The sequence below is a fragment of the Mustela nivalis genome, assembly GCF_964662115.1.
Source record: "Mustela nivalis genome assembly, chromosome: 12".
NCBI lineage: Eukaryota > Metazoa > Chordata > Mammalia > Carnivora > Mustelidae > Mustela > Mustela nivalis.
In genome coordinates, this window is record NC_139031.1 from 81,981,751 (window position 1) to 82,005,523 (window position 23,773).

General features: G+C 43.7%; 1 protein-coding gene and 1 long non-coding RNA gene across 9 annotated transcripts in view; one reads left to right on the forward strand and one right to left on the reverse strand.

Annotated features, from left to right (window-relative positions):
- MAGI2 (membrane associated guanylate kinase, WW and PDZ domain containing 2) overlaps nucleotides 1-23,607 on the forward strand; it is a 1,346,145-nt gene extending 1,322,538 nt beyond the window's left edge. For 6 of the 8 annotated variants that reach the window (XM_082691818.1, XM_082691817.1, XM_082691819.1 and 3 more), the window contains one exon: nucleotides 20,611-23,607. In XM_082691818.1, the coding sequence (XP_082547944.1) occupies nucleotides 20,611-21,281 (671 nt within the window). In that variant the 3' untranslated portion in view covers nucleotides 21,282-23,607. The remainder of the gene's footprint in view (nucleotides 1-20,610) is intronic. The other 2 variants (XM_082691820.1, XM_082691822.1) reach the window with 1 other exon arrangement.
- LOC309844742 lies at nucleotides 13,973-18,787 on the reverse strand. The gene is made up of 4 exons (XR_014300865.1): nucleotides 17,922-18,787; nucleotides 17,745-17,809; nucleotides 16,719-16,805; nucleotides 13,973-15,890 (listed from the first exon to the last, which is right to left on the reverse strand). It is a non-coding gene; the product is annotated as an uncharacterized lncRNA (long non-coding RNA).
- Nucleotides 23,608-23,773: the final 166 nt, after the last annotated feature.

The following is a 23,773-nucleotide window of genomic DNA, read 5'->3' on the forward strand; positions in this document are numbered from 1 at the left end:
AATCTGGAGGTGTCTTCAGGTCTAAAATGAGTTTCTTGTAGGCAACATATGGATGGGTTTGTTTGTTTGTTTGTTTGTTTTTATCCATTTTGTTACCCTTTGTCTTTTGATTGGGGGCATTTAGCCCATTAACATTCAGGTTAACTATTGAGAGATATGAATTTAGTGCCATTGTATTGCCTGTAAGGTGACTGTTACTGTATATTGTCTCTGTTCATTTCTGATTTACTACTTTTAGGCTCTCTCTTTGCTTAGAGAACCCCTTTCAATATTTCCTGTAGAGCTGGTTTATTGTTTGCAAATTCTTTCAGTTTTTGTTTGTCCTGGAAGCTTTTTATCTCTCCTATGTTCAATGATAGCCTAGCTGGATATAGTATTCTTGGCTGCATGTTTTTCTCGTTTAGTGCTCTGAATATATCATGCCAGTTCTTTCTGGCCTGCCAGGTCTCTGTGGATAAGTCTGCTGTCAATCTAATATTTTTACCATTGTATGTTACAGACTTTTTTTCCTGGGCTGCTTTCAGGATTTTCTCTTTGTCGCTAATACTTGTAAATTTTACTATTAGGTGATGGGGTGTGGACCTATTCTTGTTGATTTCGAGGGAGGTTCTCTGTGCATCCTGGATTTTGATGCTTGTTCGTTCCCTTTGCCATATTAGGGAAATTCTCTACATTAATTCTCTCCAATATACCTTCTGCTCCCCTCTCTTTTTCTTCTTCTTCTGGAATCCCAATTATTCTAATGTTGTTTGGTCTTAGGGTGTCACTTACCTCTCGAATTCTCCCCTTGTGGTCCAGTAACTGTTTGTCTCTCTTTTGCTCAGCTTCTTTATTCTCTGTCATTTGATCTTCTATATCACTAATTCTTTCTTCTGCCTCATTTATCCTAGCAGTAAGAGCCTCCATTTCTTTTTAAAAGATTTTATTTATTTATTTGACAGACAGAGATCACAAGTAGGCAGAGAGGCAGGCAGAGAGGAGGAGGAAGCAGGTTCCCTGCTGAGCAGAGAACCCAATGTTGGGGCTTGATGCCAGGACCCTGGAATCATGACCTAAGCTGAAGGCAGAGGCTTTAACCCACTGAGCCACCCAGGTGCCCCAAGAGCCTCCATTTTTTATTGCACCTCATTAATAGCTTTTTTTATTTCAACTTGGTTAGATTTTAGATCTTTTATTTCTCCATAAAGGGCTTTTATCTCTCTAGAGAGTGTTTATCTAATATCTCCCATGCCTTTTTTGAGCCCAGCTAGAACCTTGAGAATCGTCATTCTGAACTCTATATCTGACATATTACTAATGTCTGTATTGATTAGGTCCCTAGCCTTCAGTACTGCCTCTTGTTCTTTTTTTTTTTTTTTTTTTTTTGTGGTGAGTTTTTCTGCCTTGTCATTTTGTCCAGATAAGAGTATATGAAGGAGCAAATAAAATACTGAAAGGGTGGCAAAGACCCCAGGAAAATGCGCTTTAACCAAATCAGAAGAGACCCCAAATCATGGGAGGGAGAAAGGGAATAAAAAGAAGTTCAGAAAAAAAAAATTAAGAAAAAGAAAACAAATAAAGAAAAAATATAAAAAAGAAAAAAAATATATATATATACATATATATATTAGATAAACTAGTTAAAAAATGTTAAAAAAGAAAAGGGTAAAAGTTTAAAAAATTTAGCAAAAGAGAAAAAAAAAATAAAATTAAAAAAATTAAATTAACCGCAAGACTAAAGAATCATGGGAGAAAGCCATGAGTCCCGTACTTTGCTTTCTCCTCCACTGGAATTCTGCTGCTCTCCTTGGTAGGTGAACTTTGTCTTGGCTGGATTTCTTGTTGATCTTCTGGGGGAGGGGCCTGTTGTAGTGATTCTCAAGTGTCTTCGCCTGAGGTGGAATTGCACTGCCCTTACCAGGGGCTGGGCTAACTAATCTGCTTGGGTTCGCTTTTGGGAGCTTTTGTCCCCTGAACGCTTTCCATAGAGTTCTGGAGGACGGGAATGGAAATGGCGGCCTCCCAGTCTCCAGCCTGGAGGAGCCAAGAGCTTAGGGCTCCACTCCTCAGTGCACCCTCAGAGAAAGAGCCCAATCATTCCTGTCTCCCCGGCCTCTGGCTGCACTTCGAGCTCACCCAGCTTGCGACTGGTTCAAGGTAACCCTGAGCTGAGAGCTCACTCCTCAGCTCTGTCTCTGTAGCCGGTTTCCCTGGTCTAATATCTGCGAGCTCTGTGACACTCAGACACCCCCGATCCTTCTGTGACCCTGCAGGACCTAAGGCCACGCTGGCCCCACGTGGGCTTCACCCCAGTTTAGCCTCTGGAGCGCTGTCCCTCAGCAGAACAGACTTTTTAAAGTCCTGATTTTGTGCTCCGTTGCTCCGCCTCTTGCCGGGAGCCGCCCCCCCCCCCCCAGCGGTCTATCTTCCATTCACTTTGAATTCACTCACTTCTCTGCCAGTCCTACCTTTCAGAACGTGGTCGATTTTCTGTTTGTAGAATTGCTGTTCTTCTCTCCAATCTCCTATTGGATTTGTAGGTGTTTGCAATGGCTTGATAAGCTATCTAGCTGATCTCCTGCTACCTGCTGTAGTCTCAGCTTTCTATTTCTCCGCCATCTTGACTCCCCCTCCCCCGTCATTAGTTTTTGATGTAGTGTCCCATGATTCATTGTTTGCATGTAACACCCAGTGCTCCATGCAATCCGTGCCCTCCTTAATACCCATCACCAGGCTCACACATCCCCCCACCACCCTTCCCTGTAAAACAGTTTGTTTCTTGAAGTCCACAGTCTCTCATGGTTCGTCTCCCACTCTGGTCCCCCCCCCATTTTTCCCTTCCTTCTGCTAATGTCATCCATGCTATTCCTTATGTTCCACAAATATGTGAAACTGTATGGTAATTGACTTTCTCTGCTTGACTTATTTCATTCAGCATAATCTCCTCCAGTCTCATTCATGTTGATGCAGAAGTTGGGTATTCATCCTTTCTGATGGCTGAGTATTATTCCATTGGATATATGGACCACATCTTCTTTATCCATTCATCGATTGAAGGACATTTTGACTCTTTACCCAGTTTAGCTATTGTGGACATTGTTGCTATGAACATTGGGGTGCATATAGCCCTTTTCACTTTATCTGTATCTTTGGGATAAATACCCAGTTGTGTGATTGCTAGGTCATAAACTTTTTGAGGAACCTCCGTACTGTTTTTTGAGTAGTTGTACCAACTTGTATTCCCACCAACAGTGTAAGAGGGTTCCCCTTTCTCCACATACTCTCCAACATTTGTTGTTTCTTGTCTTGTTAATTTTTGCCACACTAACTGGTGTAAGGTGGTATCTCAATGCGGTTTTGGTTTTAATTTCCCTGATGGTTAATGGTGATGAACACTTTTTCATGTGTCTGTTAGCCATTTATATGTCTTCTTTGGAGAACTGTCTGTTTATGTCATCTGCCCATTTGACTTATTTGTTTTTTGGGTGTTGAGTTTGAGAAGTTCTTAATATATCTTGGATATCAACCCTTTACCTGTTAAAAAATTACTTTACACATTTCTAAGATCCATGAAGGCATAATTTGTCTATTACCTACTTAGAAAATCAAGCACAGGAACAATCAGTTCTTTCAGTTTTGGTATCTGCAAAAGTGAGCTGGAAACCTGTCATTGGAGGTGAACCCTGTATTGTAAGTGGGACATCTGTTTGAAACTTCTCGCGTGGTCGTGTACTACACACTGCAGCTGTTGGAATGTAGGAAGGTGCCTGTGGAGGAGTATGAGCCTGGTGTGACACAAGGGTATTCATAGTCATGTGCAGGCTGGGAAGACCTACGCCGAGATTCTAGGTATTGCCCTTGCCGCTTCCCTGTATTTTGTGATCAGAAATCAGTAAGTTTTTATTTTATTTTTTTTATTTATTTAACAGAGAGAGAGATCACAAGCAGGCAGAGAGGCAGGCAGAGGGGGAGGGGAAAGTAGGCTCCCCGCTGAGCAGAGAGCCTGATATGGGGCTCGATCCCAGGACCCTGAGAGCACAACCCAAGTAGAAGGCAGAGGCTTAACTCATTGATCCACCCAGGTGCCCCAGTAAGTTTTTGTCAAAGAGAAAATGGATAGCTAGAGCTGCTGGCTCTTGGGTCCTAACATAAAGAGAGAGATGGATGAGAGGACAGTGTTTCGAGAAATAAAACTGGATACAGGAAAAAAATTGACAGAATATGATTACAACAACATTGGATGACTCCAGACACAAGAGCTTTGCTTCCACTAATTCATTTTCTTTTTAAAGAACCAGAATTACTCTTCACTCTAGGAAACAAACAGAGTTGCTGGAGGGTGTGTGTGTGTGTGTGTGTGGCAAGGAGATGGGGTAACTGGGTGATGGGTATTGAAGGCACATGATGTGATGAGCAACTGATGATTATTGAACTCTAGACCTGAAACTAATGATGTACTATGTGTTGGCTAGTTGAATTTCAATTAAAAAAAAAAAAAAAAAAGAGGAAGAAAGAGCCAGAATTGTTAAAAAGGGACTTTGTTCCCCAGGGGCACTTTAATGGGGGACCTAGGGGCACGTCGCTTGTGGGGCCTCAGTCCAGAGGCTGGTTAATCTGATGCCTAGTCTTGCCCATGAATGGCTTATAGAAGTGGATGAAGGGAGAGTGAACAGGATCTTATCTGGGTACCACAGAGGCAATCTGTGGCTGGAGAGCAGGGGAATCCTCCAAGTGGCTCATTTCCATTTCTTCTGTCTTTGGCAAGAGGTGGTTATTACCAGTTTCGATCATTCCTCCATGAAATAGGTGACTCATGATTGAAGATTCCCATCCTTATTTCTGTTGTCACTTCAGACAGGGCTGTACTTGTGTGATGACGTGCACGATTCTAGAAAAGCTTTAAGATTAAAGATGCTTTCTAAAGATTAGTGTAAAACCTGTTCGATTCAGATTCTGCTAGCTCTCTGAACTCAGAATTCATTATCGGTTTCTCTGGGCCAAGACTTAAGGCCATGTTTAGAGAGGCAGGGAGGTTACTAAGCAAACTAGTGGTGGGAACGGTATTTGCAAAGGTGTAACCACTGTAAAAAGCCTTTTTCACACCAGGCTTAAAAACGGTTTATCGGCACTGTTATTTTTTTCACATCTTAACAACTGAGGTATAATTTACATACAGTAAAATTCACCCTTTTCAGTGTATAGTTCTCCCCGTTCTGAAAAATCTGTAGCTATATAACCACTACCATAATCAAGATACAGAACAATTCCATAATCTCCCCAAATTTCTCATTCTCCATGTGGTCAAGCCTCTTCCCACCCCAGCCCATGGAAACCACTGATCTGCCCCTTTACTTGTGTCTATTTGAGAATGTCGCGTAAAGGGGATCCTGCAGAATGTAATGTCTTTGACCTGACTTCTTTCGCTCAGCATGAGCTGGCTGAGATACCCCCATGCTGTTGGGTGGGTAACTAGCTTGTTCTGTTCCGTGGCTGAGCACCGTCCTTCCTGCCACGGCGTGTTCATCTGTTCACCAGCTGAGGGACATTTGATGGTTTCCAGTTTCTAGTGAGTCAGAATAAAGCCACTATAGAAACCCACATATAGGTTTTTGTGTCAACATCAGTCTTTCCCTCGTGTAGATAATTTTGGAGTGGGATGGTGGAGTTGTAGTCACTAAATGTTTCACTTTTTAAGAAACTGCCAAACTGTTTTCCCAATAGGTGTTCCATGTCTCATTTCCAAAAACAAATGAGAGTTTCAGTGGCTCTGCGTCCTGACCCTTTATTTTCAGGTTGTTGTTTTGGTTTGGTTTGGTTTTTACTTCAGCCATATTGGTAGATATGTAGCAGTATGTCATTATAGTTTTTTTTTTTTTTTAAGATTTTGTTTATTTGTCAGAGAGAGAAAGCGTGCACACACAGGGACAGTGGCAGGCAGAGGGAGAAGCACGCTTCCCTCGGAGTAGGGGGCCTGATGCGGGGCTCCATCCCAAGGCCCCAGGACCATGTCCTGAGCTGAAGGCAGACGCTTAACCGACTGAGCCAGCCAGGTGTCCTTCGTTGTAGTTTTAATTTGCATTTTGTTATTAGTGATGTTGAGCCTCTTTTTCTGGGCACATATGCTATTCAGGTATCATCTCTGGTACCCTCTTTTGCCCATTTTAAAAATTGGATATAAACATTCACAGAGATTATTTCATTTGATCACAACCCTGGGAGGGAAGCAGGGCAGATATCCCTCCCCAAGTCTGTATTCCATTTCCCTGAGCAGTTGTAGCTAGAATGGTGAAGTGACCTGCCCAAGTTCATGCCGAGTGCTGGGACTGGAGTTTGACACCCGTTCCCCTGCTAGCTGCGGGCTGCTCTTCCTGCAGACAGATAGGGCCCCTGTCTCCTCAGCCGGACTGTCCTGTCAGTTGAGGCTCCGGGTGACTACGCCAGCCCAGGCAAAGTTACGGCAAGGTAACATCTGTGCTCGCCAGCTGTGCCATAGACATTTCCGTCCCTTTCCTCCTGCAAAACTTCCCCGTGCTTTGTCTCCCTTCCCTGGAGTCTAACCCCCGGCTACTAATACATAGGGGGAAAAAATCTATTAAACAAACCTTCCTGACTTTCTTCTCTTCCCTCCTCTGAATGGGGATTTTTGCATTTTACCAGGGGCTTTTAGAGGTACCTCTTCTGTGTGTAGTAGTTTTTAAATTGTTCTGTTAGGGCTTCAAGATTCCTGAGAGATGGCCTAAAGACCAGGGCAGGTGGGTGGGCAGATGGATGGAACAGGTGATGGGGATTAAGGAGGGCAGAAGAGACCAGAGCAGGTGGGAGCGAGTTGAATGGCGAGAGGCTTTGACTCTACCCCACCTAACCAGTCTTTCGTTTTTGTTCTACAAATCGGGCTTTCATTTAATATTTTATTTGAAAAGAAGAATGTGTTTCTTTCCAAACCATGCTTAAATAACTGAACCAGTGTATTTCTCATATATCCTAAAATGCAGATATTTTACTCCTTGGGACTGACCCCTGAGCATCCACCGTATTCCCAGGTCAATCTGGGTCATCAAGATTTTACCTCGTTGAAAAATGGAGCTGAGATTCATAATCTGTATTCCCTGACACACCTCTGAGGGTTATACTAAGATAACAACCCCCTTTGGTCCCCGAGGCATAAATGATGTGGTTTTAGAATAAAAGTGAGGTTCAGAGCCAATGAATTCTTAAGAATTCTCAAGACATCTCTGGTACTAAAAGGTGATTTTATTAAAGCGCAGGGCACAGCACCCGTGGGCAGGGAGAGCTGCTGCCCCGTGACCCCGAGGAGCTGGGGCGGTGAGGACAAAGGGGGTGTTCAGAAGGGCTGACATATGGGAAAGAAGACTCTCGGGGTACTGGAGGCCTGGTTATGGTTAAGCCGAGGTGTGTATTGTTTGTTTGTTTCTCTACTGCGGGACCAACATGAAGACAGTTGGGAGTCTTCCAGAAGTTAGGTGATTATAAATCACTAGGATGTCTGTAAACGGAGGAGGACTACTGTCCTGCAGGACTGTGATCTCTATTAGGTAACCGTTAGGGCAGCCAGGAGTGCCTGAGGAATGTCACACATGTCACCGGGGAGGGGGGTGTAGGGTGCCAGCTTCTGTCTTGTCCTTAGCTAGCCTTTTGCTCCCTTATCATTTGCTCACTGAACAATTTTGATCCTTAAATCTTTAAGGCTGTTTAAGGTGGAAGGTCTCATCTTTTGTAACTTCTTCCTGATGAACAGGGGCATGGAGCTATCCCTACTGCCTGTGGGTCAACATGGGTCAGTTGGGGAGTGTGTAGGGGAGTTACAAAAGATGGAGGCAGAGGCAGCCGAATCCCATGTTGACAGGACGGAAGTGTTTCCGTGAGTGGTCAGGATCATCTGTCGACGTGAAGTCATTGTAGCTGCGCAGTCTCAGCACCAAGTAGAGAGACACTGAAGAGGGCAACACATTAAGATTCGTAAGGCTACTGTACCCCTGGGGCAAATAATACATTATATGTCAATAAAAATAATTTTTAAAAAAAGATTAGTAAGGCTATAAGAATGAGAAGTCCAACAAAGAGATCTTTAATCATTGACCATAATCCTCCTTTAAACCAGGAACTTAACCAATCACTGAGAGAGAAAGAAGGATTTTGTAGAGCCCCAATTTGGGCATTTGTATCTTTTATTACTCATGGGACATTTTCGTGATAATCTGGGATGTACACACAACATTCTGTTTTAATAACTGCATATGTGCCGCCCTGTGCTGCTGTTAGAGGACGTCTAAGGCCGTTCTATTTTGTAGGACCACCTTGAACATCTGTGCAATTTCGATATTAAGGAAGGAGATGCTGTCTAGTGAATCACTGAGTGCCTTCATGATGTATTTTTTTAAGGGCTTCTACATGCCAGATGACATTCTCTATCTCTACCGATGGAACATAAATGGATGTTAAGTGATCATACCATTTAAAAACAGATCGTGTCCATCTTTGCTTTTAATTGGGGAGATTAGTTGGAGTAGTGATGGTTTTAGAAATGTGTTCGTGAATCTGGGCAAAACCTAAGGTGCAGTGACCTGTCCACCATGGAGGAAGCCAGTACCATAGGTTTGCTCTGCACATCCAGTGGGTTTTCCTTTTGGAGCTGGCCATCTGATGCCAGGCCACCTTACCCAATCAGTAGCAAACCAGTCAGTAGCCCAGAGTACCATTATTTGGGAACATGTTTAAACCAACTGTCATTTGTATTTTCAAGAGAGGCATTTTAAATCTGGTCATCTAGAATAAGCAAGATCAGTAACCTCTGAACAGTTATGCTCTATAGAGAACTCGGTGGTCAGGTCCAGGCATAAGGGTAACTAGGTTTAAAGTCTAACAGGTTTCAAGTATTATTTCAAGCATATCTGTAAGTGTAGCCTGGGATTTAGTAAGTCGGCATCCATCATCTACTGGTGGCCTTTGGTTTCTAAGACACTCTGGACCTGATGTGAAGCCCTTACAGTCAGGGACTGTTCCATAGAGAGCTTTGAGGCTCCTTTTACCAGGAGGGCTGTTGTACGCTTAGCTAAAGCCTTTACCTATAATTGTATCTCAATAGAAGTGGCTTTTAGGGTAAATATGACAAAAAAAAAAAAACCATTAAGAAGACCTCTTTGTTTGAGGTAAAGCATTAATATATTCATTACAAAGGATCACTGGCAAGTGGGAGAAAACTTGTCTCAGGAGATAAGGGCATCCCCAACTGCATCACCCAATCCAATTATAAAGAAAGTGGGGCTATCCATTATTTTCATAAGTGTATAGTTAACCCCATGCAGTGGGGTATGTTCTGGCTTTAAAGAGACGACATCATCATCCCAGCCACACAGAACTGGTCCAGGTGCTACCTGAGCCATACAATTGTTGGGGAATTAATCCCATTTTCCAGTTGTTTAAATAATTATGTGCCCATGGGGTTCTGTTATTATCCCTACAGAATAACAAGCAAGAAGATTGTCTATATATGAGTTACTGTGGTAATTTCTCTTTAGTTTATCTCAAGTTGTCTAGCTTAGGTAAACAACAAACATTTAAAGACAATCAGATCTAGAATTTAACATCCACAAAGGGGTGTTACTGAAACAATTCTTAAATTAACTCTCTAAAACAATTCTCTAAAATAACTCTCATTTCCAGAGGTAGCCAAATCAGGGCTAACTTATTTGAAAACAAGTCCAGTTTTAACAAACTTGGCCTAATTATTTACATAAGCTCAGCAAGAACAGTGAGTGATCATACAGATCTTTTAGAATCTGCTTTGTGGGAACTTCTTATAAGGAATCTCTAGGTGGAACTTTTAGTAGCTTCTCCAGGCCAGAAGCCCAGCCAAGTACTTGCCATCAGACATGCCTGCAATACCTGTAGATTTGGGCAAAATCTGTAGATTTGGGCTTCCTGAGGTCCCCAGAGTATCCTGAGGTTCCCGCACCTTCCAGGAAGTAACATTCTTTACTCACATGGTGAGGCTGCTGAGAACTCTGGAAGCAAGGTGTCAGACCAACAGTTCCAAGGGGCTTTATGGCTCCAGGTTTCATAAAGTCAGCCTCATTATTTAAAGCTGTTTGGTCATATCTGAGTCTGTGCATGTCTCTCAAATAAGACATTCCAGTCAAAGCCTTGGTAAAATAACCAATGTTTTCAACGGTATCCTGTTACAAGAACAGATTCTTACTGAACTTATGTAAATGACTAGGACTTCCATGGAAGAAAGAACACTTACCAAGACCTTTTGAATTTCAGAGGATTCAGGTAGAGAAAAAAATTGAATGCTTTGACTTGTTTACAAATGAATATTTTTACATTTCTGTAAGTCACAGATATCTTAAGAAAAAGTTTCCTTAATCTGGAAGAGCAAACATTAGAGGACCAGCAATATTTCCAACAAGAGTCACAACACTATAATCTTTTCATTCATTCAGTCCCACATTACTAATTCTGGTTTAGTTTGAATGCAGCTTTAGTTAGTTCTGGAAATTCTTACCCATTTCAGTTTTAGGATTTTCAACATATTGAATACCTGTATTTGTCCTAAAAGTCCTTTATATGAACCTTCTTGAAGATGAAACTCATTTTACAAGGGAATTACAACAATTATAAATGACAAAAACTCAGAATGGACATAGTTAAAGAGCTGAGGAGGTAAGAGTTTACAATATAGCTGGCGAGGAAATCAGGTTATTTCTGTGACACACAACACTTCAGTAACTAAAATATCAAGTGACAAACTCATTCATTAGCCTTCTACAACTTTTCTTTGCATTCAGGTTTTGTCCCAAGCCCTTTCTCTCCAAACAACCCATCTCATTTAGGACAAAACTACCTCCTTTTACCTTCAACAACAATGCAAAAGCCTTAATCTCCAGTGCAGACTAAGGAGTAACCAATCATAAACTGTTACACCAGAATTCTTTAGATGGCAAATCTGTGAATCATTTAAGCACAAGGCATGTTTATCAACAGATTTAAATATCCTTAGTTTCTTTGCAATAAGAGGTCAGAAGCACAAACCTATGTCCAGTAGTTAATGACTTAGCACTTTATCCTATGTGGAAAAGACCTAGATGTCCCGTGAATTTAATTCCATTTATCATCCAAGCAAAACATTAAAGATTCAGGTTACCAGTGTCTTTGAAAGCTATCTTAACAATGACCTATGAAAACTTAGAGACAATAAAACATTTTAGCTATCTTTTTGCTAACAAAGGTAAGATGAGTTTGACCTTCAGAATTCCTTGATAGAATAAATGTTTCACATTTAGTGCTGGTAACTTTAAAGACATGTCTATCATAATTAAACCAGAAAACTTAACTTAGTTCAAATACTGACTTATGTTCCACCTGGGCCCACCACATTTTCAGTTTTTACCTGAGACACTGATGGGGAAATCCGGAGTGGGAGGTGTTAGGTCCAGGGGGTGCTCTTCTTGCTCCTTGACAGTGAAGACAGAAGGAGCCGCAGTGCAGGAGGCACTGTGGATGGTATGCAGGCCACACCCAAGGGGGTACAGAAACAGGAGAAGGGGGAAACAGAAGAGACAAAGTTCTGCTGGAAGGCAGAGAAAGGGTTCCCGGTTTTAGAGCTCATCAGCTCCAACAGAGGAGCAGACACTGTGTTTTCCTGCCAACAAGGGTGGAGGGGTCAGGCAGTCCACATTGGGCCAAACAGGGAATTTCCCCCAAAACAAAGGGAGTTTCAGCAGCTGCTTGGGACTATTCTTTAAAGTCCCCATCCTGAGGGAGACTAACCCTAGTTGGCTCCAGTTATAATCATTAACCCAGGAAATGAGTGACAGGGAAGCCCCCACATCTATTAGGAGGAACAGTGAGAGATAAAGTCAGAGTTCCCTTTGCTAGGGATGGCCTGTGTATCCTCCAGCAACCTGGGTTTACCAGGAGGAGGCCTATGTAGATAATTATCATCCAATGCATCAGGAGGGGGTTACTAGCCAGACATATTCAGGAAATGCATTCTGCAAGAGGCCCTTAGGTCAGGGTCCTGGTGTAGAGCAGTGAAGGCCTAGGTATGAGCAATGCATGTATCCTAGGTCCATTTGCCCTGTTTCCTGCAGAGGAGACCTAACTGACAGATCCCACTGAGGCCATGCAGTGCTACAGCAGCTCAGTCTTTTCCTGACTGTTGCAATCCGAATTGTTTCCAGTGGGTTAAAAGGCACTGCAAGGTAGTAGTCCTTGGGAACCAAAGAAGCCTACTGAAGCCATGCTTCCAGAAAAGTAAAGAAAGTCCATTTCCAAATCACCCCGACTTCCCTGTGCCTCCCATGCAGGATATCAGAATTCCTGTGTGTCAAAAGCAGTAGGAGGCATCCCGCAAAACATTGCTATTGATCACAGTCCTGCCTTCCCGTGAAGGCATTCCTGCCCTAAAAGGGCCGTAGGAGAGGGTGCCAGCGTCCCTCCCCTTCCCTATTGCATCCTAGGCTGCCGATGGGTTTCTGGTGAATGGACTAAGATACTGTGCCGTCCTATACTCTAGAAGTTGTGTTATTGCCCTGACATTTTTAACCCATGGAAAATAGTAGAAAAGTTTTGTAAGGGGAAATTAACCCAATTTTGTAGCTCTAAGTGCTTAGTAGAGGACACTGACAAGAAACAGTAAAGACTAAAATCCATCATGGTCTAAACGACATTCCAACACACATGGCCCTTTACAGCCAATTTCCCTAGGAAACATTCCCCAGGTTTTAATTCAACCAGGTACCGATTTCAGCCAGCTCCCAGTGAAGGTCCCACTGCCAGAAGTAGCTAGACCAGGGATATGGAAGGATCACATTAGATCAATCAGGAGGAAACCTCACACGGGAATCTTAAGATTGACAGCTGTCCTGATGACTTAGGTGGCTGTCCCATGCCCAAGACAGACAGCTTTGTAAAAGAACAGGAATAAAGAGAGGGCATCAAATTTCTGGGTCTTATTACCATTCTGGCCAGGGTACTAACTTCCAGCCAAAAGGCAGACTTTTCTCCTCACCATGGAGTAGCCCTGGGCTAGAGGATTAAGCCTGAGCAATCGACATGAAAGACGGCACTCCTTGAAGGGCCCCCAGAATGAGAGTAAAGGAAGAGGAGAGAAAGTACTCACCAATTTTGTACCGAAGCTCAGCGTCTAGATGTAAAGACTCAGAGCCCCCACATTTGGGCACCAAATGCTGACGTTTTAGAAAAAAGTGAGGTCCAGAGTCGACGACCAAGTAAGAATTCTTAAGATGTCTCTGGTGCAAAAACGTGATTTTATTAAAGCACGGGGACAGGAGGCATGGGCAGAAAGAGCTGCTGCCCCATGACCCCGAGGACTGGCTGATTATATACTCAGGAGCTGGGGCGGTGAGGACAAAGGGGGTGTTCAGAAGGGCTGACATATGGGAAAGAAGACTCTCGGGGTACTGGAGGCCTGGTTATGGTTAAGCCGAGGTGTGTATTGTTTGTTTGTTTCTCTACTGCGGGACCAACATGAAGACAGTTGGGAGTCTTCCAGAAGTTAGGCGATTATAAATCACTAGGATGTCTGTAAACAGAGGAGGACTACTGTCCTGCAGGACTGTGATCTCTATTAGGTAACCGTTAGGGCAGCCAGGAGTGCCTGAGGAATGTCACACATGTCACCGGGGAGGGGGGTGTAGGGTGCCAGCTTCTGCCTTGTCCTTAGCTAGCCATTCACTCCCTCATCATACAGAGGGGTTGGCTCGATTTTTCAGGCCTTGATCATTTCCTTCTGTTTACTCCAGGGCACTGACTAAAGAATGTATTTTTCTACATGGGTCGTGATGTGGAAAAAAGTTGAAAAGCACCTAAATAGAGTAGTGGTTTGGGACTGGGCTCTGGAGTTATGCAGTCAGTCGTCCTCACATATCAGCTGAGTCTCACATATCAGTCGCTCACATATCAGCTGATATGTGATACATTAGATACATTAGATGTGATATTAGATACATTGCCTAATGTATCTAAGCCTCAGTTTCTCCATCTGTGAAGTGGGGATAACAGCACCAGATGCCTCAGAGCTGCTGAGATTTAAAGGATCACGTAAAAGACTCAGCTGGCACAGTTCCTGTGAAGGCTGAAGCCCTCCGTAAATGGTAGCCCCATCAGCAATAGGTCCATTAGCCCTGAGATTTGCCCCTTCAGCACCAGAGGTCAAGTTTGCCACAGGTTTACTCCTGTACCTTGGATCACTCTCGAAACAAGTATAAATATGAAGCATAGATAAGCATATACGGTCACAATTTTTAAAGGTATTGATGTTTGTAAACCTCGTTTACATCTCTGTGGTAACAAAGGTGATACAAATACATGTTTGAATGCTATTAACAATGCCTCCAGATAGGAAACAATGCTTGAGAAAGAGCAAAAAGCAAAGGAAAATCATTAATTTGTTCAAAAGTTTTTTAAAGGCACATTTTTCTTTGTTATTTTGTTACAAAAAGCAGTCACTTTAGTGATGCTTCAGCAGATCCAACGAACCATTCATTAGGGCTTGGGCCCATCCTTAAAAGATTTTTCTTTTGAACACCTAATGACTTCACATTATTGTCCTTTGATCTACTCTAGTCATTTTTTGTATTTTTCTGTAATATTCTAAATTAGATGAGAATATAATTCAGTATAATCACATCAGTATTCTCCAACCCAGCCAACTGTAGGTTGCAACAAGAAAGGTTTTTATGAGAAGGAAGAACACTTACCACTTCCATGAATCTCTTTGCAGAATAATGTCACTCATTTGAGCAGTAAAAGTAGGTCTTGAACTGACTCATTGTTTCCAATATCTAGTAGGAGTATTTCCAGATCGGTCTGGGTCAAAGTGTGATACTGTGAGGGACATTTTAAAAATACACAGTCTTATCCCTGCCCTTAGGAAATCTAATTTTCTTATCCTCCGATTCCGCTCATGTTTCCAGCATGTTCACAAGTCAACACCCTCACCGTGGTGACTGCCTTTCTGTGTCCAAGGTTCAGACACAAATGGCAGTCAGAGCCTCCACTTAGAATAACGATGGATCGGCCTCTGACAGAATCGCTTTTGATGGAGGATTCTATGATACTAACCCAGAAGCAAAGATGAGCCTGGGTGGCTCAGTCAGTTAATCATCTGCCTTCGGCTCAGGTCATGATCCCAGGGCCCTGGGCTCCCTGCTCAGTGGGGAGTCTGCTTCTCCTTCTCCCTCTGCCTCCCCCGACAGCTTGTGCTCTTTCTCTCTCACTCACTCTCACTCTGTCTCTCTCAAATAAATTAAAAAAAAAAAAAAAATAGAGGCTAGCAAATTAGTCCAGTGACAGTGTTCGAGCTGTTTGTAGAACATCACCCAACTGAGAAAGTCATTCAACAACCCTGATCCACCCCAACCAGCTACAGAGCCTGGAACAAGTTACTTAACCTTTTTGTGTCTCAGTTTCCTCATCTGTAAAATGTACAATTTACAGAAATTTACTGTAAAATGTACAATGTACAATGTACAATTGGGTCAATACATTAGAAAAGTGACTGGCATCTAGTAAGCCCCTCACTGGATGTTAGCTGTTGCCATTATTCACCATACAATACTGGTAATACTACTGTTAACCTCCCTGGCCACCCTTATCCAGAAGGCAGCCTTTAGGCTCTGTGTCCCAGCCCTGTACTAGGAGGAGGAGAGAAGTGCAGAGCCTTGGGGGACCGTTAGCCCAGAGCTGAAAGCCCCAGGGCTGTTAGGTGAGGTGTGGGGTGGGAGACAGACCCTCCTTCCCCTGCAGCAGTCCCTGGCTCCCTTCTAACCCGCCTCCCTAGCCCTTCAGAACAAGATAAAGTGAACTCTTCCTTGATTCCAGTTATATTTTCCTCTGCACAATTTTTTGCTGGAGATAAGTGCCACCTAGAAAAGCCAATAATGCAGATACTCACTTACTACAATAAGTAGTCTATTCCTAGTGGGTCACCTCTCTGGTTACTGTCGCTTGAGTTATATTCAATAAGGAAACAAGCTATTGAAACACCAGTAGATGAAGATTTTTGGTTTGTTTTTAAATCTCAGGCATAGCGAGATTACATAGAAGACTACATTTTATTTTTCAATATTGCCGAGTTCCTACAAGATAATTCAAGAAATCATACATCTTTCAACTCAAATAGTATATATGTGTGTATGATTTCTGTACAGATATACTATTAATATCTATTATGTATTAATCAGCCCATTTTCTAGGGCAGATCCATATTGGCTAGAAACAACAAGAAGGGGAAGAAACCTGGTCTTAACTTAGGACAGGGACCTGCTTCTCCTCCCAGCAGTGTGTGAGATATTTAGGGTCTTGCCTGTGGTTCATCCAAACATTCACCGGCACAGTGACTAATGAGTCCCCAGACGTGAAGCTCCTTTAAGCAAAGTCATTACATCATCATGGCTGAGAAGATTAACAAGGGAAAGAACATCTGTGAAAAGTCAGAGGAACTTAACTGCCTGTTTTCCGTCTAGAGCTTCTCTCTCTCTCTCTCTCTCTCTCTCGCTCTCTCTCGCTCTCTCTCGCTCTCTCCTTCTCCACCCCAGGGGCCACTGATAAAAGCCAAGACCTCTTCCCAGTGCCCTTTCTGTTGCTCGGGCCCGCCCTCTGCACTCCTGCCCCCAGTGTATTTATTTCCTCTTGCACTAGCATTTCCCCCACCTTCTTCCCTCTGGAAACTGATAGAAATCATAGATACAAACCTATTTTTGCTGATTATTCTCTAAATGAAGATCTTCTCTGAAGTGTTCGCTCAAGTAGGCATTTGGTTTCAAGTCTTCCGTCTCTGTCTGTGGAACAGATTGGTCTGTTCATCAGTATTCCCAGAGCACTTATTACTGTGTCAAACACTCTGCTGGGCAGGAATTCCCACTGTGCTAAACAAGACCACTGTGGCCACTGCCCTCATGAAGCTTTCCATCTAGTAGCTGAAGCCGAGACCAACTGAATAAGCGGGCAGATATGTAATTGTCAATTATAAGTACTATGAGGAGATAAAATCAAGATGCTCCTGAGGACAGCAGAATATCTACCTTGGATTGGGGGCGATATTTAAGAGTCCTAAAGAATAACAAAAGAACCCACCGTATGAAGAGCTGGGCAGAGAACCTTCTGGGCTAAAGAGTCAGCAGTGACCTCCCAGAGTAGAGAATGCGCTCAGTGCATTCAGGAACTTAACGGAGACCATGGTGGGTGGAGAACAGAGAATAAATAGAGATAAATAGAGAGGAAGCTCCGTAGGCTGGCAGGGGCCAGTTCATGCCGGTTTTCGTGGATTTTAATCTAATAGCAGTAAGAATCCCCTGTAAGTTTCAAGCGAAGGAATGGCATGATCTAATTTGTGTCGCCAAGAGGTTATTGTGGGTTTTGTGTGGAGAATCGTTAGAGGTAGGCAAGACCAGGAGTAGAGAGAAGAGTGGATTATTGGAGCTGCCCCTGTGAGAAACAGCAGCATGGCAGGCGCATCCCTTGGGTAAAGTAACCAGGTTAGCTGTCCTGAGCTCCGAGCTCAGGAGAGTTACAGTATCCTACACGTAACTTCTCCTGCCTGAACAACACTGAAATTCGTTTTTTGAATTCTCTGTCTTGAACAGTCTCACTAAGGGTCTAGTTAAGATGTTCACAGTATGGCCTTCTTTTCACTGGTTATCTTGGGCAGCCCACGCTGGTTGCGTCCGTCTAGGCCCTGCCCGGGGTCTTGACCTTGGGTGGTGAAAGGGAAGACAAACCTTAGTTGACAAAGTCCACATGTCCTTGAAGCTAAGACTAGTTAAGACTTGCGGGCAGATCGCATCTGTGAGGGAGAGAAAGGAATCCAGAATGACTCCAGGTGATGGTTTCGGCGCTCACCAGGATGGGGAAATAAGGAAATAGTGCAGAAAAATGAAAACTGTTAAATCACTTACGTGAATGTCCATCCTTTAAATCCTGTTACTTTAGGATCCAGCTCATTGTAACTTTTGACTTAGTACTCTCAGTTGGTCCTGGCTGGGACATTTTAGCTTTCAGTTTGTCCCACTAAGAACTGAATGATCTATAAACAAATACTTGAGAAATCGTTTTACAGTAAGAGTATACTAGATCTTTGTATTTTGACTGATTTCACCTCCTCGTTTACTGTCACGAGTAAGATGTGCGGAAATAGATGCTAACCATTCTGTTCCGTGATGATGGGGTCTGCTTCCTGCTGGGCTGCAGCGCCCACGGAGCATGTCCATTTCACACGCTTTGATCCTATTTGCAAGGCATCCCAACAGGAAAATTTTCTCAGAAAGTAAAAGAGAGTAAAGAAACCCAGTGTTTTACTCTTGGCTGACCCATTTTGTAATCTTGGTCAAATTACTTAACCTCTCTCTGCTTCAGTTCCTCCTTCAGGAAATGGTGTGAATAATATCAACCTCCCCGTATCTCACAGTAATTCAAGGCCAGCTAATTGACTCGGCCACCCGTGATGGAATTGGCAGAGGTGGGCGGGGGAGAAGGGGATGTTGGGAACAGATACTAAAATGTGACGTAGCATTACCATGGTCTGAGTTAGAGACTACCATAGTACAGCTACCCTCTAGTGAGGCCTTTTGAAGACCACTGTTAACTCTTTCAGGCAACATCTTCCTACATGAAGGAGTTGCCACGGTCTATCATTTGCTATAACAGTTTGATTTTCAAATTCTAGCCGGGAAAGCAGAACATACTCCAACTTTCAACAAAAACATTTGCATTTAAGGATTTTTCGATAGCCTTGAAGTAGCCAAGGCTACCTGGGGTAGAGCAAAACCACACCTGGGAATCACAGCAGATGGGAACGGCCGATTGACTGCACTTACTCAAAACCTCACCTACAAGTAATGCTAGTTAGTGGGAGCAGCTGGTGGGACTCAGAAGAGAAATCTGACTCAACTATTTGTAAAAAATCGTTATAATCCTCCCATTGGCAAGTGCTTTTCCCTTTGAAAGTGCGTGTCTTATCTCTACAAGGTAAACATTTCATCCTCACCTTATAAAAGGAGAAAATGAGGCTCAGAGAGATCAAGTAGTTGATCCAAAATCACATCTTGGTAAATGCCAGAGGCAGGATTGGATTCCAGGTCTTCTAATGCTTTTCCAGGACTTTTTACTCACTATGTGAACATGATAATAGATATATCTCTGAAAAGAAGGAAGAGAAGAACTGAGCCCTAAATACTCCCTTCAAATATCACATCAAAGGAGGAACTTTTTATAATTGATTTGCTATTGTACAGGTGACCCAGAATTTTTGGAACTATCAACCCCACTGCCTTCTTCCTCTCCTTATCGCTTTATAAATCAGCATCAAAAGTACTAAATAAGAATCCTCAAATTTTAAACATTCACGGACTGAGTCTGAATAAGGGCCTCTAATTGTGTCATATAAAGTTACAGTGGCAGGAACTGATTCACAGGCACTAAGGCTGGTGTGTGGGGCTGAGTCTCTCAGCTGGTGAGGAGCCTCTCCTGCCACCCAGCATTCAGACATCAGTGTGGTTTCTTTGTTCCTACTCATGAGCATATGCTCTGTGAAGAGAACTGACACTCTAGAAAGCTATTTCAAAATTTGAGGATTTCCAAAGGTCTTGGGACATATTTCTTACAGAAATATGGGTTTTCCTGCTTTAATTTTGATTTAGTAGCTAGAAGCTCAAGGGTCACGTTAGTGTTCATAGTAGTCACTAACTCATCTCAGATTCCTAACACATCTGTCCTCCTACTTGGCTTCTGACCAGCTTTTTTAAAAAAAATTATCGTTTTTATCATTCTCTTTTGTGTTTTGTTGTACATTGTCTCAGATCCTTTCTCAAAGTAGGGAGATTGGAAACCCCAAATAAATGTTGAAATAAGGCTTCCTAAAAAGAATCATTTATCTTAGTCTGGCCCTGCTATCCTGTCAGAACTACCTAAAAGAATTAAGGGCAATGATTTCCAAAAGACAAGAGTAAATGTTTTTTGATGACTTTATCCAAATTCTGAGACTGTCTGGTGGTGATTATGCTTTGAGTGACATCTAATGGTTGAAAGTCACTGTCCCAAACTTCTTCCAGAGGACTCAGACCAGTGTTTCTCAAAGCTCAGTTCTTGGACCACCTTCAGACTCAGCAGGGTACCTGGTGAAAATGCAGGGGAATTCCTGCCCCCCCTCCCCCAGCTCCTGAAATCTCTGCTAGCCGGCCCCCCGGGGACTCTGTATTTTTCACAACCAGCCCCGGGTGATTCCGACATGGAGTTTGAGAACCACTGATTCAAGTGCTGCCAAGCTAGATACCCACACCGGGCTGTCAGATCTGAAGACACCCCAGAGAGTTAGTAAGGGCCAAGGCGAACGGATAGATTAGGCCCCGCCTTAGCAATGCTCATCCTGATTCATCAACGAGGGAAGGAGGTGGGGTAAATAAGTCGGGGGTGGTGGTGGGGCGCGGCGGGCTGCCCCGCTGGCAGTGAGGGTGGGAGTGGCGATGGCTCGGGACCCTGAAAGCAGTCGCCCCTGGCCGCCTGCTCTCGTCCCTACGGTAGCGAGGGGTCGCGGGAGCGTGCAAGGGCTGCGCGGCGCGGCTCCTAACGCCTGTGCTTCCTGTCCCACAGACGAACCCAACTCCTGGAGTTCTCCCGCTGCCGCCTCCCCAGGTCTGCCGGAAGTAGGCGTCTCCCTCGAGGACGTCCTCTCTCCATTCTCTCCATCACATCCAGCCCCACCCTCCGACCCTTCCCACCAGATAGGCCCAGACCCAACTTGGGATATCAAAAGGGAACACGACGTTAGGAAACCAAAGGAGCTTTCAACCGGCGGCCAGAAGAAGCAGCGCCTCGGGGAGCAGAGGGAGCGCTCGGCGAGCCCGCACAGGGCCGCTCGGCCGAGGCTCGAGGACGCGCCCGGCGGCCAGGGGCGGGAGGCCGGCAGGTCCTCCTCGGAGGCCAGGGCGCCCGGGCCCGCGGCGGCGGACGCGGCGGACGCGGCGCGGGCCGGCGGGAAGGAGGGGCCCCGCACCTCGGCGGGCCCCGAGCTCGGCCGGCGCGAAGGCCCCGGGGCTGCGCCTGCGTTCGCGGGCCCGGGCCGTGGCGGTGGCGCCGAGCGCCCGGGCGCGCGGGAGGCGGAGGGCAGGGCGGGCGCGCGCGCGGGGCCCCGGCAGGGCGCGCGGCCCCCGGGGGGCGCCCCGACGCGCAAGGCCGCCGTGGCGCCCGGGCCTTGGAAAGTGCCCGGCTCCGACAAGCTGCCGGGCGTCCTCAAGCCGGGCGCCTCGGCTGCGGGCAGATGAGCCGCGCGGCAGCAGCCCGCCGCCCCGCCTCGACGCCTGCAGGCCGTTCTTCTTAGGTTCCGTCTCACGGCGTTTTAATTTATTTTCACTGTCACACGCATAGATCCACGAGGCACCAAGGCCTGGGAGCATCGATGTGAAGTCCCACGTGTCCAGCGAGCATGGGCGGCACGGCGTCCACGCGCAGACCTAAACTGATCCTAAAGCCCTCGGTTCCATTGTGGGGGCTTTGGCAGCTATGGAAGAACCAAAATAACGTGAAGAACATCACAGAGAGACGGTGCAGTGTAGCTTTAGTTTAAAAGAAAAAAAAAAAAATTTAAAAGAGAGAAAAAAATTTTTACCCCCACTGCATGAAGGATTTGGATGCTATCCAAACTCTAATATCAAGAAACTGGACAAGTTAAGAGCAATCACAAACTGGAATATCGCCTTAAAAATCAAACTGCACGGAGCAAGCTGAAACTGAGACAAGATTATATCTTTTAATTGATCTAAAGAGTTGTAAATAAATTGTTCTCGACATATCTAGACAGGGGTTAAAAGGTTTCTTTGAAACATTCGGAACTGTTCGCCCATGACATGTTTCCATGGCTCACCCGTGGCATCCATCACCGGTATTAGCAGCAACGTTCCCTGCATACCGCAGGACGAGTTAGAAATCTAGTGAATTCATTGGTGTGATGCCATTTTTACTGCCATTTCTGTGATCAAATCATATTTCTGTACATTTTCAGTGGTAGAAAAAAAAAGGTTTAAAAAAAATTGTATCTTAGGGAACAGATTGCCATAAGTCAGAATTTTGCAGTTTAGCTCATAGATCTTAATTGGTTTTCATCTAAAATATGCATTTTATAATTGAAGGACCACAATTTGTTTAATCAAGATTGGCAAGGCTGCAGTTTCTTTATGAAGAGGCTTTCCTATTGTCTCAGGCTAGCAAAGATAGTAGCTTCTTTGACAGCAGTGTTCTATTTCACTTATTTTATTGTCTTTTTTAAAACCCCCTTTCCGGGATTTCATTTTCACTTTGATAGAGCAGAGGCAAAGTGTTTCTCCTGTATTTCTCAGATTATAATGGATCCCTAATATTCAAAAATCATACAATGGCCAATTTATTTTCATAAAAGAACATGAGCCTTTTAGCATTCTTTTCTGCTTTATCTTACCTTATTGTTTCTCCTTTTATTTTCATTTGGTTTGCTTTTTTGTCTTTGTAGTCTTTGCCGTTTTTAAATTTCTTTAGCAGCTTCTAGATGCTTCTGTTTATCTTCATTGATCTGTGGTTGATCCCCTGGCAGAATACTAAGGCTTGCCTTTCTTCCCTGCCCTTTTAATATTCCTTTGTAAAATGTTACCTTCAGTTAATTATCCATTGGTACTTATTGTAGCTACACATATTAAAAGGCAAACTGTTTCTGAGGGCAGTTTCTTTTTTTAATTTGTCCTGAATGAATGAGGCTTCATCCTTCCCAGATACTGGCCCTTACAGGAGTTCAAATGCAAATAAGCCTCACCTCCCTGAACTTGTAGTCAAATAAGTAAAACAGGAGATCAGGTCCATCACCCAAGGTCACACATAATAGCCTCCCTCCGTTGACTTTCCATCTTTGTAAATTGCAGTAACCTGAGCACTAGCCATTTAATTTCCATCAGGCATAGGAGTAGTTCAGTTGTTTGACAAGAGGAGAATATGGTCGAAAGCCTCAAGTGAAGAATCTTGCAGCCTGTAAAAGCAATTGCCAAAAATGGAATCCATTCATCATAAACAAAAGCACAAACACATGTAGCAGTTTACAGTACTTTTTGGTTTAATCTCAATTAGTCTTTCTCCCCTGGACTAGAAATCCAGTATAGTTTGCCATTAATTTATTGAATCTGGTTTTGGACAATGCTTCTGTAGTGTAGCTGCACGTCCCGGTACTGTATCCTCTGACCTTTATTTTTCATGTGTTACAAAAGGATAAAAAAGTTGAGATTACGCTTGCATAAACTCTAATTTGCACAGTTCACAGCTACTACTTGTGCAGTAATTGCTTTATGCGGCTGTAATCCATAACCTGTGAAGACAGCACATCATCTAAATCCCATTCCAAATAATATTTCTGTGTAGTGTTAGCTGTGAATTTACCTTGTACAGCTGTATCTCTATAAATATAATTCCATGTATTAATAGTCACAGAAAGACTGTAAGTGAGCAACTATTTTTATGAAACGCACCACTATGGATAAATTAACTTTTACAGAAATCTTGTTTACTGTATGATATTCTAAAACACTGTCAAATAAAATATATATCCAAAAACCTTTTCTTTTTCCAACTATATAGGCTGTGTGTTAATTTGAAGTAACGAATTACTGGGAGTTAATTTTTTCAAACTGCGGTTTTCGTAGTTTTTGTGGGGTTTTTGTTGTTGTTGTTGTTGTTTTGGGGGGTTTTTTTGAGTGGAAATTTAATGCCCCCAAACAGGACTTTTTCTCAAACTTGAATC